Raw genomic sequence first — 14,873 nt, forward strand, 5'->3', positions numbered from 1 at the left:
GAAAGTGAAGCCAGCCTGATTAGGGGAGGCTGGGCTCAGCTAAGTAGGCCTGAGTCCCTGAGGCAGGTCTGCAGAGAAACCAGCTTCCATGGCTGGAGAACATAGCTCCTTTCTCTGAGAAGTCAGCTGAAAGTCAGAGAGCACTATTACCTTTTCTGGTGTTTATTATTATTATTATTATTATTATTATTATTATTAAACACTCATTCATCATTTTCTTCTGATCATGTGGCTGGGGTTTTCTATGCTTTGGGGATAGAATTAGGCTTAGGAATCGCTAGAGATGTCTTTTTAAATCTAGGTCTTCGTAAAACAAATGATATCAGGTGTCATATGCTGTTTCCTTTGGTCTTGTTAGAGCCTGAGGACTCCAGTAAATTCTATCCCTCTCCCATGCCTAGATCTGAACCATTTAAGAAGTAGACACAGAAGTATAATGGAGGATCAAAAGATGAGCTTTAGGGGCGCCTGGGTGGCTCAGTCGGTTAAGCGTCTGACTCTTGATTTCGGCTCAGGTCATGGCGATCTCAGGGTAGTGAGATCAGTCAAGCCCTGAGTAAGGCTCCACGCTCAGCACAGAGTCTGCTTGGGATTCTCTCTCTAAAATAAATAAATAAATAACTAAAATCCGTAAAACAAACAAAAAAAGATGAGCTTTAATCAATTGTGAAGGTGGATTAGATGACACAGCTTGACCTGTAGCCAGAATGAGGCCCCCTCAGACTCCTGTACTCACACACCCTCCCCCCAAGGTTGACCTGACCCACAGAGACCTGCTGGCGGTCGTCCTCGGAGCAGAGGCCCGCCCTAGCGGGGCTGCCAGTGATAGAAGAGCATCTGCGCCCCTCAAGAGAGGAGGGGACGGGGCGAGTCCACAGGAGCTGAGGTCAGGTTTCACTGATCGGTCAGTCTCGTCTGTTTGGAATACAGACGAGGAGAGGGAGGGTGGAGAGCAGACCCTCCCTGTGGAAGCACGAGGATGGGGAGCCAGGGCTCTTGCTGTAGTCTCTACTCTCTGAGCCTGGCAGCACTTCCCTCTTCCAGAACAGTGAAGTTCATTAGGATCTAGGATAGGAGCCAGGCACTACTTAGGGATAAAGAGAGAATAAAGTGGCACCGAAGGACTGCACCCGTCTCGGAGGTGAACCAACTCAAGGTCCCTTTAACAGGCACATCTCACCTAGAGGTATCAGGTAAATGCCACATCCTCTCTCAGGCCTTGAGTGTGCCTGTGTTAGCTTTAGCGCATGTAAGGAAATCGAGAGTGTAAGTTCACCCTTTCTCACCTTCACTGGGGAGACCCAGCTGTGAGCCAGTCCTGGTACATCAGGTTTCCCGGAGCACCGAGGTTAAGAAATGGCAGAGGGTATTGGCAGTAGCCTGAGAATGAAAACGAGCAGTGAAAAGCAGGTTTCTTTGCTTCTGGTTTGCAGGAAGCCAGCCGTGCCGCTAGCTCTGAGGGCAGAGAGAGGCCTGGTGGGAGTAGCGGGGTAGCACGCGTCCCCTCACAGAGGCCGCCAGCACCTGGCTTTCTCGCTGTCCTGTGACACCTCACATGCTCCTCGGAGGTTTTGCTCTTTCAGGCCAGAGTTCCTGAGGGTCGGACGGGGCTCGGGGTCACCCTGGTTGGGCCGCACGGTTCCTTGTCCCTCCTGTTGGTCAGGTCCCTGGAGGGAGGGCTTAGAAAGCATGGGAGCAGGGCTACGGGCAGAGGGCACAGCCACAGGGGAGTGCGCCAGCATTGGGAAGGGAGAGGGCATCCAGCCTGAGGAGCCAGAGCCCCTTCCAGGGTCTGTTCCCAGGGGCCTGAGGCACTGCTGCAGGAAAGGAGAGGTGGTGGTCTCCTCGGCCTCTTCCCCGCTGCCACGCGCTGCTGGCACCGACTCTCAACAGCGTGTAGGCCCCGACCTCGGAGGGCTGCGCTCCGCCGGCTTCACTTGTCTCTGTTGGAAGAAAGTTGGGAATTTGTGAATGTTCCGTTATGTGGTCCGTTCACTCAGTATTTGCTGAACACTGGGATGTGCCGGGCGCTGTTCAAAGGGCTGGAGACACAGCAGTGAGCGAGACCAGTGGTTAGTGCTCTCATGGAGCTTTCATTTTAGGGGGCTGACAAGGAAAAGTGAATGAGGTAGTTGCAGATCACGTCCTAGTTACAAAGAAGTTAAACAGACTCAGAGGATAAGAATGGTGACGGTTGGTGCCCTGTCCTAGAGTGTGGTCTAGGAAGGCTTCTTTAAGAAGGTGATGTCTCAGCAGAGACCTAAGTGAGGGGCAGGATCTCAAATCTGATTTTGGAAGGAAAAATGTTCCAGACCAAGGGAACACAAGGTGGGAATGAGCATAGGTGGCGCTCCTGAGGCAGCTGGGATGGGCACTTACTGTGCATCGGCCACAAAGAAAGTAAGTCCTGCCTCTCCTTCCAATGTCCTCTCCTTTTCACTCTCCGCTTCTTTTTTGGCTGCCCCAAAGCACCCTTTTCCCACGCTACTAACTCTTCTCTCCTTCCTGTACTCAGCCAGCTCTTGACTGACTTACTGACACATTTACTGAGCTCTAGACAGCAGGCCAAGCCCTGGGGAGACAACAGTGCTCAGGACTTTCGTTTGGGTGATAAACTGAGTCACACAGTAGAAATAGAGTGGGCAGGTATCTGTGCTATTTCCCAAAAATGTTTGCATTTTGAGACGGGATGATACCTTTCCCAAAGGAACAAATTTGGAGCCAGAAACTTGCTTTTGCAAAACAGGCCTGCAAAGGAGATAGTTAAGGGAGGGCAGCATCCAGCACATCCTGATTCCTACTGCAGGGTGAGCCCCTGAGTCCTCTTTTGCGCAAGCAGTTGGTTGGTGGATGCAGACTTTTAGAGTGCCAGGAGAGATGTAAAATTGCTGGGCCTGAAATAAAATATTCAGGCAAAGAAGGTGGGCTGGGAAGCTATACCAGCATGCTGGATGGGGTTGGGCTCAAGTGCGACTCAAGGCAGTTGTTTTTGTCTTCTCTGAGATGTGGATTTTCACTTAGGACCAAAGAGCATTGTAAAGTATTTTTAAAACGTATTTTTAAAATGTAGGTAATGATTCGAAAAAGTAGATAAGGGTCAAGAGAAGAGTCAACATTATGCTTGGTTCTTTGTACCGCTAGTTAGTTTTTATGTGATTGTACAAGGCTGTGTGCCAAATTCTGGATTGAAACTGACAGTAGTTAAGTCGAGGGCTGGTATCAGTTTGAAATCTGTCACTACCTTTCAGTTAAGCTTCTCCCCCGGACTTCTTCCCATTGCAGTCACTGGGATCTGTGCCTGGTTGGTTGGTTGTTTTTAATTTTCTGAACGTCACTCCTTGTTTCTTCTAGGCCTGTCTTTGTTCACCTCAAATGTATTGAAAAGTAAAGAACAAACCCTGAGCCTGCACATCATGTGGGAGGGCACGAGAGCTCTAAAATTTTCCCATGGTGCTCCCCGCCCCCTCCTTGGGGCCTACTCTAGAGCTTCTATATTTACGCCTTTGCTGAGGATCTTGTTTGGACTTCATCTCAGTCACTGCCCTAGTTCTGAGTGTTCTCCGTTTAACACGTTGTTTTGTGTGTGAGTTCTGATTAGGGAAATAAGGACTGTCATTGAGATTTAACTGTAAAAGGATGAGTATCTTAAATGTGACAGGACTCATCCTGTTATCTTTCAGGTAAGTCATCTTGGGAGAGCACATATCTATCTTCTGGTGTCATTTAGCTGCTTGCGACAGTGTCCCCGCCCTCACCCCCTGAAACAGGTTTGTTTTTCTCCATTAACGAGAAGTCTGGAGATGGGTAGTCCAAGGTGAGGTGGCTTTATGGTGTCATCAGAGTCCCAGATTCCTTCTGTCTTTCTGCTCCACCATTCTCAGGGAATGTGATTTATATCCTCTTTGTTCCAAGATGGATACTTCAGACCCTAGGCAGGGAAGATAAGGAAGGAAGGTGTGGTGCATTTCTCAGGAGAGCAGAACTTTTCCAGATATCCCCAATAGACTTCTGCTGCATCTCATTGTCCAGACTGTATTCCCTCGTCATCCCTGGGAGGCTGGAGATGGTTTCAGATGGACACATTACTGCCCTCTACAAGTCTCAGGGTTCTGGGAGTGAGGAATAAGGGGAATGTAGATACCAGAAGGTAATTAACAGTGTCTGCAGTGCTCCTGTATTGGACCTTTGCTCAGAACATTTCTTAAACTCCCTCTCGTAATTTACCCTCAACATCAGATGAGCCAGAGAAAGAAAATCAGTGTCAGTACTTGTGGCCACATATTAACAGTGCTTTCTAGGTTCCCTAAACCGTTATTAGTTACCTTGATCACTTCCTTTGTTTACCAATTATCCACCAAATCCTCTTCTAATCTACTGCCACTGAAGATACTGAAAGGAGATGTGGCAACTAATTATAATAGCCAAAGGCTCAACAACTTAGTTGTCTAGCAATAGAAGACTGATTGACTAAGCCATGGTATTTTCAACTTTGATAAGAGAATGAGGAATGTCTCTACATGCTGCTGCGAGTCATCTCTTGAGTATATTGTTGGGGTGGGGGGGAAGATAAGGTGGAAAAACTATGTATAGTATGCTAGCATTTATCTAAAAGCAGCTGTGTGTGTCTCTTGTCTCTTCCTGCCCTGCCCCCCAAATGAAAGATAAAACAAACAAAAAACACTTTATTTTTAAATTGTTACCTATAGGGGGAGTGAGGGAACAGGATGGAAGTGGCAGGGATAAAAGCTACTTTTTTCATACATGCCTTTTTGTATATTTGACTGTGGAACCACCCTAAGTATTTTATAACATTATAAAACAAAATTAATTTTTAAAAACTTTTTCTTCTCTGGAGTGTCTAGGTGGTTCATTCAGTTAAGCATCCGACTCTTGATCTCAGCTCAGGTCTTGATCTTAGGGTCGTGAGTTCAGACCTCATGTTGGGCTCCACACTGGGTGTGGAGCCTACTTTAAAAAAAATAATAATAATGTTAAAAACTTTTTATTCCGGAATAATTTTAAACTTAAAAAAAGTTGCAGAATATTGCAGAGTTCTAGGACTCTTCACCTAACTTTCCTTAATGTTGACATTTCATATAACTATAGTCTAATTATAGAAACCAGGACATTAACATTGACACAATAATCTATAGACCTTATTCATATTCCTTTAGTTTAAAATTTTCTTTTTCTGGTCGGGGATCCAATGCATGTTCTCATATTTCCTTTAGAAATCCTGACTCCTTAGCCTCCTTCGGTTTGCAGCAGAGCTTGTCTTTCCTTATCTTTCATGACCTTGACACTTTTGAAGGGTACTGACCAGCTATCTTTCAGTTTGTGTCTACCTGATGTTTTCTCATGATCAGATTTGAGGTTATGCATTTTCAGCAAGAATATCATAGAAGTGATGTTATGTGCTCCTCAGTGCATCATTTCAGGGGGTACATGGATTAATACATCTTACTGCTTGTGATGTTAACCTTGATTACTTGGTCGAGGTGGTGTCTGCCAGGTTTCTTCACTGTAAAGTAACTATTTTATTTTTACCTTTAAACTCAATCAGTATCTTGGGGGGAGATATCTTGAGACTCTATAAATACCCTGTTTCTCACCATACTCTGCCCTGTTAATTTTAGCATCCATTAAACCTTCTTGCCTTCAACAATTACTACCATGGGGTTTGGCTCCTCATAATTTTCTATTTCAGTCATTTCCTATACACTTATTAATTGGAATTCTACTGTAGAGAACAGCTTCTTTCTCCCCGTTTCTTTATACCAGTATTGACTCGTTTTATTTATGGGTTATAGTCTCTTACTCTCATTCCTTATTTTGTTGTTCACACTTGGTCATTAGGAGGTCCTTTGGGTTGGCGCCTGTGTCCTTTTGACATGCTCCCATCAGTTTTTGAGCACTTCCTTTCTGGCACCACAAGATGTTCAGGTTCATGTTGCATTTTTCCTGCCACAGCCATAGAATTGACAGTTCTTCCAAGGATCCCTGGTTCCTTTTATTCAGGAATGGCATATAGGGGCACTGGGTGGCTCAGTTCATTAAGCGTCTGACTCAGGTCATGACCTCAGGGTCCTAGGATCGAGCCCCACGTCGGGGTGGGTGTCCTGCTCAGCGGGGAGTCTGCTTGTCTCCCTCCCCCTGCTCATTGTCTCTCTCTCTCTCAACTAAATAAATCTTAAAAAAAAAAAAAAAACGAATGGCATTTAGCCACCAAGATCTGGCTAGTAGCAGTGCCCGTTGCTGCTAGAGTACTATGGCTTCTAGACTCTCTGCGCAGACAGAGCTAGGAGATGTATGTATGTATGTGTACTTGACACAAGCACTCATGCCATGCATCTAGACTTTTCCATATCTGTCCACCCACAGTGAGTTGCTGATTCCAATCCAACGACACAGGATTCACTCCAGCCTTCCCCTCTTCCTTCTTTTTAACTCATTTCTCTGGCTGTGGGAAGTTTCAGTCTCATGGTAACACAGTATATTTACTCATTTGTTCAATCCTAGTATGTACATAAAGTCGTCGCAGAATTTCTAACCCATATTCTGTGAAACATAAATAAATTTACCAGCGTATGATATTGGACTGTAGTAGTGGGTTGGTTTTTTGTTTGTGTATCATTAGTCTTGCAGTATATCATCAAAATACGATTTTCCAAAGTTACTTGGTTTGGTTTTCTTCTTTCCCTCTCCCTTCATTATGGTTAAATTAATGTGGGGGAAAAAATCAATCCCTAAAATGCAGAAGCAAAATGAAACCGTTGAATCTAGCTGTATATCAAGTGGACAGTGTAACCCCAAGGGAGAAATTATTTCAAATGTTTGTGTTTAATATTTTTGACATTTTCATTTTGATATCATTTCAGTTTGCAATTCCAATATAGCCTTTATCCAGATTCACCAACTCTTTACATTTTGCCCCATTTACTTTATCATTTTGCCTTCTATCTCCCCTACCTCTCTGAGTACATACTTAGACTTAAACACATGTGTACACACACCATTTTTTGTCTGAACCATTTGCGAGTAAGTTGTCCCCAAGTCCTTTAGTGTTTAAGTGCAAGGACATTCTCTTCTATAATCCACAGTTTAGTTCTCAGAATCAGGAAATAAGAAGACGGTCTTCAGTCCACAGTCCATATTCAGATTTATCATTTATTTCAGCATCCTTCATAGCCCCTCTTCCCCCCCAGTCTGAAATCCATCCAGTCCAGGAGCACCCATCACCTTACTGCCCATATCTCTTTAGTCTTCTTGAGTCAGAAGAGTTCCTCAGTCTTTCTTTTATGACCTTATGTTTTTAAGGGGTACAGGCCAGTCGTACAGATCATCCCTCAGTCTGTGTTTGTATTTCCTCAGGATTGGATTCAGGCTTAGTAATACCAGTGAAGTGATACATCCTTCTCAATATATCAGCGTTACGAGAGGCATGATGTCTGTTTGTGTGATAATAGGTACTTGGGTATCTTAGTTAAGGGCGATCTGCCAGATGTCTCCACTATAAAGTTGCTGTTTTTCCCTTTGAAATTAATAAGCAATTTTGAGAGGTACTTTGAGACTGTGTAAGTAAATATTCCTCATCAAAGTTTCACCCACTGGTTTTAGTTTCCATTGTTTTTGCCTGAATCAGTCAGCACTGTGATGGTTGCAAAGGAGTGATTTTCTAAGCTTTGTTACTTGAACTCTTATAGTCGTATCCTACTATAAGAAAGAGTTTTCCTTTTTTCTCCCCTGTATTGATGTCATTATGTACTCATGGGTTCTTTTTTCATTCAGTGGGTTATATTCCACTACTATATTTATTTTGATATTCAGATCATCCTGGACATAGCCAGCCAGTGGTAAACCTCTTCAAGTTGGTGGTGTTATTTGGGTATGTCTCCATCCTTCCTTGCGTACTTCCTTACATTCTGGCACAATAATATGTTTGGGGCTCATCCTGTACTTTTTCTGCCGGCCCCCCCCCAGCCCTGGGATCAACTATTTCTCTAACATACCTTGCTTTTATCCTAATGGAGAATATATTTAGAAACCAAGATCTGAGAGTGAGTTATGGCCTTTGCTGTTGTTTCTAGGCCCGTTCGGTGGATATAGCTGGGATACATACACACAGAGAATATAAATGCACATGGATACATAACATGCATTCATTTGTATGTGTATATGTACACATGTACAATAAACCTATAAATACCTGTATGTATTTTCTATACCTGTATGTATGTGTATGTTTGTATATTCACACAGGCACACACCTAACCACGAGTTAATATTGAAACCTCTAAATCCATTCTAATACCACAGTTATTCTAGTTTTTTCTTTATAGATTTGTAACTTCCTTCTTCAACAGTGAAAACCCTAACTTCTTTTTTTTATTTTATTTTATTATATTATGTTAATCACCATACATTACATCATTAGTTTTTGGTGTAGTGTTCCATGATTCATTGTTTGTGTGTAACACCCAGTGCTCCATGCAGAACGTGCCCTCCTCAATACCCATCACCAGGCTAACCCATCCCCCACCCCCTCCCCTCTAGAACCCTCAGTTTGTTTCTCAGAGTCCATCGTCTCTCATGAAAACCCTAACTTCTGTTTCTCTCAGTATATTTATGCATTTCCTCAATCCTATATTACGTAGAAAATAGTTTCAGATTTTCTAACCCTACCATGGGAAAGAAAAAGAAACCTACCTGCCACTGTGTATTTAAAACACTGTAATATGAGTGTACATACTTAGTGGGATATAACCGTATGAGAGGAGGAAAACAGAAATCTTGCATTGTTTTTAGTTATGTTTTGGGGGGATCATAATGATACAGTTTTTCTGAGACTGTTACATAAATTGTGAGATAAATCAAATGAATAATGATATTGGTGTGGTTGAGAATTGAGCTTTTTGACATGGTTAAAAAGAGATATAGGTGTCTGGTTGGTAACGTTAAAATCCCATACTTTTAAGTTTAAATTACAAATAATGGTATGATCTCATGATGTATTTTGTCTTATATGTGCACATGGTTGTATACACTACACACACACATACACACACACAAACACTTCTGAATAGGCCTGGAAACAATGACCTACCTAATAGCAACGAGCGCCTCTAGAGCATCCAGACTCCCACTGAAAGAAACCAGGACTCCCAGGAAAAAAATGGCTGAATCTAGGTCTGGGCAGGAGATACACAGTAGGAACATGGAACATGTCATACCAGAAAGCAAACATGAACAGACCTATCCATATCTATTTCTTTCTATGTATGTATATGTGTACTTACCCCCCCCCCCATAAGCATGAGCTCATATGGATACCTCCAAATCCATTTTTAACACCAGAGTTTATTCTCATCTTGCTCCTTTCTATATTCGACTGGATCATGTTAAAAGAATTCAGGAGCCAACTTGAAATTTCCCACAGGAAAAAGAATAACAACAATGGGATAAAACATAGGACATATATTTAAATGCATAACCTCATTGTGTTCTTTAAAAAATAAATAGAAAAGTCTTCATTGGTCACTTTTGGAGGATGTTATTTTGGAAACTGATTTAAGTGAAGAGAAAGAAGGGGCACCTGGGTGGCTTAGCCAGTTACATGTCTGACTCTTGGTTTCAGCTCAGGTCCTGATCTCATGGCTCATGGGATGGAGCCCTGCTTTGGGCTCTGCACTCAGCGGGAGTCTGGATGGATATTCTTTCCCTCTGCCCCTTTCCCCACTCGTGCACTCTCTCACTCTCTGTCTCTAAAATAAATAAATAAATCTTTAGAAAATAAATAAAGAGAAAGAATCAGGCATTTAGCTTGTCTTTTCTACAGGAACTGAACATCAGGGTAACCAAAAAATTGATGAGGGATTGTAACCTCTAATGAAATAGTGGATCTAGTCAATGATTATCACTCAGAGAAAGACAACCAGACCTCATATGCCTCCTGAGGGAAATTCAAACACCACCAAGAAACACACTTGCCAGAAATCAAATCTTAACCTGATCAAGTCTCAAGATACAGCTCCCAGTTCAGAGGAAATACAGGGAACAGAGGAACTTGTTCAGTGACACAGCCAGAATGCAGGTGGCAAAATGTGGACCGTTAGAAACTAGAGGACAGAAACCTGGTCTCTCCAACAAAAAAGTTGCATTTGAGGGGCTCCTGGGTGGCCCAGTCAGTTGAGCATCTGACTCTTGATTTCGGCTCAGGTCATGATCTCAGGGTCATGAGATCAAGCCCCGAATCGGGCTCCCTACTCAGTGCAGAGTCTGCTTGTCCCTCTCCCTCTGCTCCTCCCCCCTCTTGCACTCTCTCTGTGTCAAATAAAATCTTTTTTTAAAAAGTTGCATGTGAAAAAGGGAGAGGTCAAAAAGCAAGGAGTATCTATAGATTGAAAGAGACTTGAGACATATTAACCCGCTACAACATATGGGCCCTATTTACATCCTGATCGAACAAGCAAACTTAATATGCGTATGAGATAAGCAAGGAGATTGGGACACTGACGAGATGGTTCATACCAAGTGTTCATGTTTTGAAGTGTGGCAATGACAAAGACAAGAGTCCTTGTCTTTCGAATTATACATTAAATACGTAAAGATGAAACCTTAGGATGCCTCGGATTTGCTTCATAATAGTCTTAGAGGGTGGGGGCATAGTAGAGATGAAAAACGATTGTCCATAAGTACTTTACTGTTGTCTATGTGTGAAAATTTCTTTCTAGTAAAATGAAAAAGTGGTGTTGCCAGCTCTGAGGCATTTGCCCAGAGAGCAGGACAGCATCCTGAGAATGAGTGCCTATGCTCAGACCGCAAGCTGGGGAGGGTAGGAAGCCATGTCCTTCTCATCACTTTATCCCAGCATATGGTAGTCACTCAGTAAATGAGTGACTTTGAAAAAAAAAAAAAAAAAGAAATGAGTGAGTTTGAAGGGACAGCCGACATCTGGGTGAATTTTGTTCCAAAATTGGTCCCATGACTCATAACTGTGAGAGCTGGCCACTCACACCACATGGTATTTAAGCATTTCCCTGTTCCTTGGGCTGCTGCCATTATATCTGGTGACATGATATATATGACCTTCCTTCCTTCGCAGGCTCAGGCCCGATGTCACCGGATAGGCCAGAGCAAGGCCGTGAAGGTGTATCGCCTCATTACTCGGAACTCCTACGAGCGGGAAATGTTTGACAAGGCCAGCCTAAAGCTGGGCCTGGACAAAGCTGTTCTTCAGGACATAAACCGAAAGGGCAGCACCAATGGGGTGAGTATGACAGTACCTGCCCGGGGTCCCCAAGAAGCACTCCTCACACAGCCTGGGCCCCTCTGGAGTCTTCCTTCCTACAGCTGTTTTAAGATTCACTTTCACTAAATCGAGTCAGGTTGCACGTCTTTGTTGAGTCATTCCCCACAGCAGAGTATCATTCAGGGTCAGGTCTCTGCATTTTACAGATGCATAAAGGAAGTCTGTAGGCACAGTTAAGGGTAGGATTGCCCAGCATGCAGTAACGTTTTAGTAAGCAGAGTTTTTAACAGTGCCCATTAGAAGTCAGTAGATCTTAACAGTTAGTACTCTAAATATCTATTGTCACCATGCCTTATCTTGTACTCCAGACTTTGAGCTTCCTTGGGGTATAAGGGAACCTATTTTATCTGTATCACCCATGGACCTTAACAGTACTTGGCATATTAAAGATGTTCAGTGCATGATGGTCAGTGAAAAAAATGAATGAATAAATTAGCAGCTTGCAATATGGCAGTTAATAAAATCTTTTTCCCCCTCCACAGGGATGAAAAATTGCAGCTAAGATTCCTAAATCGTATTAAATTATAGGCCAACAAAGCAGAGTATCTCCTTAATCTCTGGACTCAGGGCATCAAAGGTTGGGAATTAAAACCTTCTAAATGAGTTGTCTTCAGTCCAGATGTTCTATATCCTCTTAGCTATGCGTATGTTGCTAAGTATAATACTTCAAGTTACCAGTGCTGAGAGTCATGGAATTCCCTCTTGTGATTGATAGAGAACCAGATTCTTAATTACAACCAGGAAAGGGTGTTTTGAACTCCCATTTCCTGTTTTCAACAAGCAGTTGAGAAGATCACACTTGGCACAGGATCCTTTCTTTAGTTGAGAAATGACATCATTTCCAATACTCATGTATTTATTTAATAATGAATAAATCACCATTCTTTAGCTCATTTAATACATCTGGAGGTTTTTAAAGATACAGACTCAAACTAAAACATTAAATATATCCTCTTTAGTGGTGCATAGTTTAAATACCTTGTAACATTTGATAGTAACCAATGTCCTGAGGAATGTTAGGGCCATTGGGTCATGTGCTGGCTTTTCTTCCAGAGCTCCCTATAGGGGATTATCTGCCTGCCCTCTCCATAGTTTTCTTGAGTGTCTTTATCTGGGCTTTAATTTTCTAGAACTTGTAGCCCATATCTTTATTCTTCTGACATGTGCAGTTAGTGGAGGAAGTGTGTACTGAATCATGAGGGCCAGATTTGAGGCTGTTTTTCTCCTGTGCATTTCCCACTTTGTGAGTAGCCTTTGGTGACCTCTCCAGGTACAACAGCTCTCAAAAATGGAGGTAGAGGACTTGCTCCGGAAAGGTGCCTATGGAGCCTTAATGGATGAGGAAGATGAAGGCTCCAAGTTCTGCGAAGAAGACATAGACCAGATTCTGCAGAGAAGAACCCACACCATCACCATCCAGTCCGAAGGGAAAGGGTCTACTTTCGCCAAGGTATGGCACCTTTCCTCCAGAGTCCGTGTTGGAGTGGGAGCAGAAAGAAAACTATTCTTTGGTCTTCACTGGCCAGGCTGTTTTCTCTATATGCAAACCGCGGAGATTGTCTACACCTCTGTTTTGTGTGAGACTAAATTCTGAGTAATGAGCCAGAAGCTCTATAGAAAGAAAACACCACTCCTGACGTTTGGGACCTGATCTTCAGCAGACAGGACAGACACTTTGGTTTATAGCTTGCACTGTTCACTGTTCACAAAGACTGCTCTGACATCTTTGAGTGGTCATCTGGATTTCCTTCTAGAGCACTCCTTGACCACTGTCTAAGCCCTGAAATTCCAATGAACATTCCATTCCTCAAACTGAAGCAAGTGTTATTGCTCATTTCATGAGAAAAGAGATGTTAGTCTAGATTCCTAGCTGCTAGTCTAGGTACCCCTTTCCTCTGCCATTCAGCTCACTGGATTTTGGATTCAACTAATGAGACCACTTACCAGATCACTTTCAGGTGTCCCTGACCACAGGCTCTGGGAGCTTTGTGGCCTGTTTGGTTGACTTATGTAGGACTTCTTCAGTAGAACATCCTGTGCTTTATGGGTGCCGCTCATCTCATTACACCTCGTACTGTCCAACTCAGTGCCTTTCCTTTAGTAGACGTTTGGAAAGTGGTGAGCTGAAAGAAAAATTCCATCTAGGGAAGTTGGAAGAAGCAACCCTTTCGCAGGTAACTAGACATCAAGTGACACATTGCCATTATGTTCCAGGGGCTTTCTTCCTGCTTCCAAGTTTCAGTTCTAAAAAATGACCTATACATTGAAATTGTAATTTCCTTACCCAATCTTTAGAAAAGAACAGTCTTGAGATTTTTACATTCATTTGGGAGGCTCTGTTAGGGGTTTTGGTTTCAAATGCAGTTAGAGAACATACTTGAGATTCTGGCACATTTGAAATAACATAGGTGGTATTACCAGTTTATACTGTGTTCAAATGCAGTTTATTGACTTTCATCATCTCCACAGGCTAGCTTTGTGGCTTCAGGAAACAGGACAGATATTTCCTTAGATGACCCAAACTTTTGGCAGAAATGGGCTAAAATAGCTGAATTGGACACTGAAGCAAAGAATGAAAAGGTACGGTAATGAGAATGTTCTATTCCATCGCAATTTCTCTGTGTCTCATAGGACCATAAATTCCCACACAGCTCAAGTCATTATTCACTCCTGAGCCTTAGTTCGTAAGTGAGCTGCTATAGGTAACATACTTAAAATACGCTTGACACATAGACAGAGCTTGATAAATGTTCGCTGTTGTAATTTCAAAATGACCTAATGGGACATGCAGTTTGCTGGGCACCCAGGAAATTTGACAGAGGCAATTAGAACTGGGACTGGCCAGGGGCACCTGGGTGGCTCAGTCAGTTAAGCATCTGCCTTCAGCTCAGGTCATGATCCCAGGGTCCTGGGATCGAGCCCCACATCGGGCTCCCTGCTCAGCGGGAAGCCTGCTTCTCCCTCTCCCACTCCCCCTGCTTGTATTCCCTCTCTCGCTGTGTCTCTGTCAAATAAATAAATAAAATCTTTTTTAAAAAAAATAAAAATAAATTAAAAAATTTAAAAAAAGAACTGGGACTGGCCACACACAGGTCAAGTTCAGCCCTCTGACCCAAGCCAGCATCCCATCCTTGGCATGTGACTGTTTTACCTCTGCTTCAATACTTCTATGAAAGAAACTTCACCTGTGACAAATACTCCAGAGGAGACAAAGCAGCATGAGGGGCTTCGTTGGTCTCCCCTCCATTCTTTCAGTATCTTGAGTTCTTCTACTTCTGAACACGAGAAAGAGAATAGCCCTGGAACGAAACCAGAGTCTGGTGTCAGTCCGCCTCCGACTGTGTGCCTCTGGGCAAGGCAGTTGACCCCACTGAGATAAGTGAGCAAGACATGGGACAAAAGGAAGTGGTGACACCCCCTCTCAGAGTTGGCGATATTTGTGAATACACCTGCCTAGCCTGTGGGGAGGCACCCCTTAAGTGTTCATCTCATCCCTTCCCTCCATCCCTGGCCCTGTCACCTCACGCCAGGATGCACACACATCACTTTCTACTTGTCTTCTGTG

General features: G+C 43.3%; 1 protein-coding gene across 2 annotated transcripts in view; it reads left to right on the top strand.

Annotated features, from left to right (window-relative positions):
- CHD6 (chromodomain helicase DNA binding protein 6) overlaps nucleotides 1–14,873 on the top strand; it is a 191,225-nt gene that overhangs the window by 124,259 nt on the left and 52,093 nt on the right. For both annotated transcript variants that reach the window (XM_032419783.1, XM_032419784.1), the window contains 3 exons: nucleotides 11,102–11,266; nucleotides 12,579–12,758; nucleotides 13,778–13,888. In XM_032419783.1, the coding sequence (XP_032275674.1) occupies nucleotides 11,102–11,266; nucleotides 12,579–12,758; nucleotides 13,778–13,888 (456 nt within the window). The remainder of the gene's footprint in view (nucleotides 1–11,101; nucleotides 11,267–12,578; nucleotides 12,759–13,777; nucleotides 13,889–14,873) is intronic.

This window comes from Phoca vitulina, unplaced genomic scaffold (assembly GCF_004348235.1).
Source record: "Phoca vitulina isolate PV1807 unplaced genomic scaffold, GSC_HSeal_1.0 scaffold22, whole genome shotgun sequence".
NCBI lineage: Eukaryota > Metazoa > Chordata > Mammalia > Carnivora > Phocidae > Phoca > Phoca vitulina.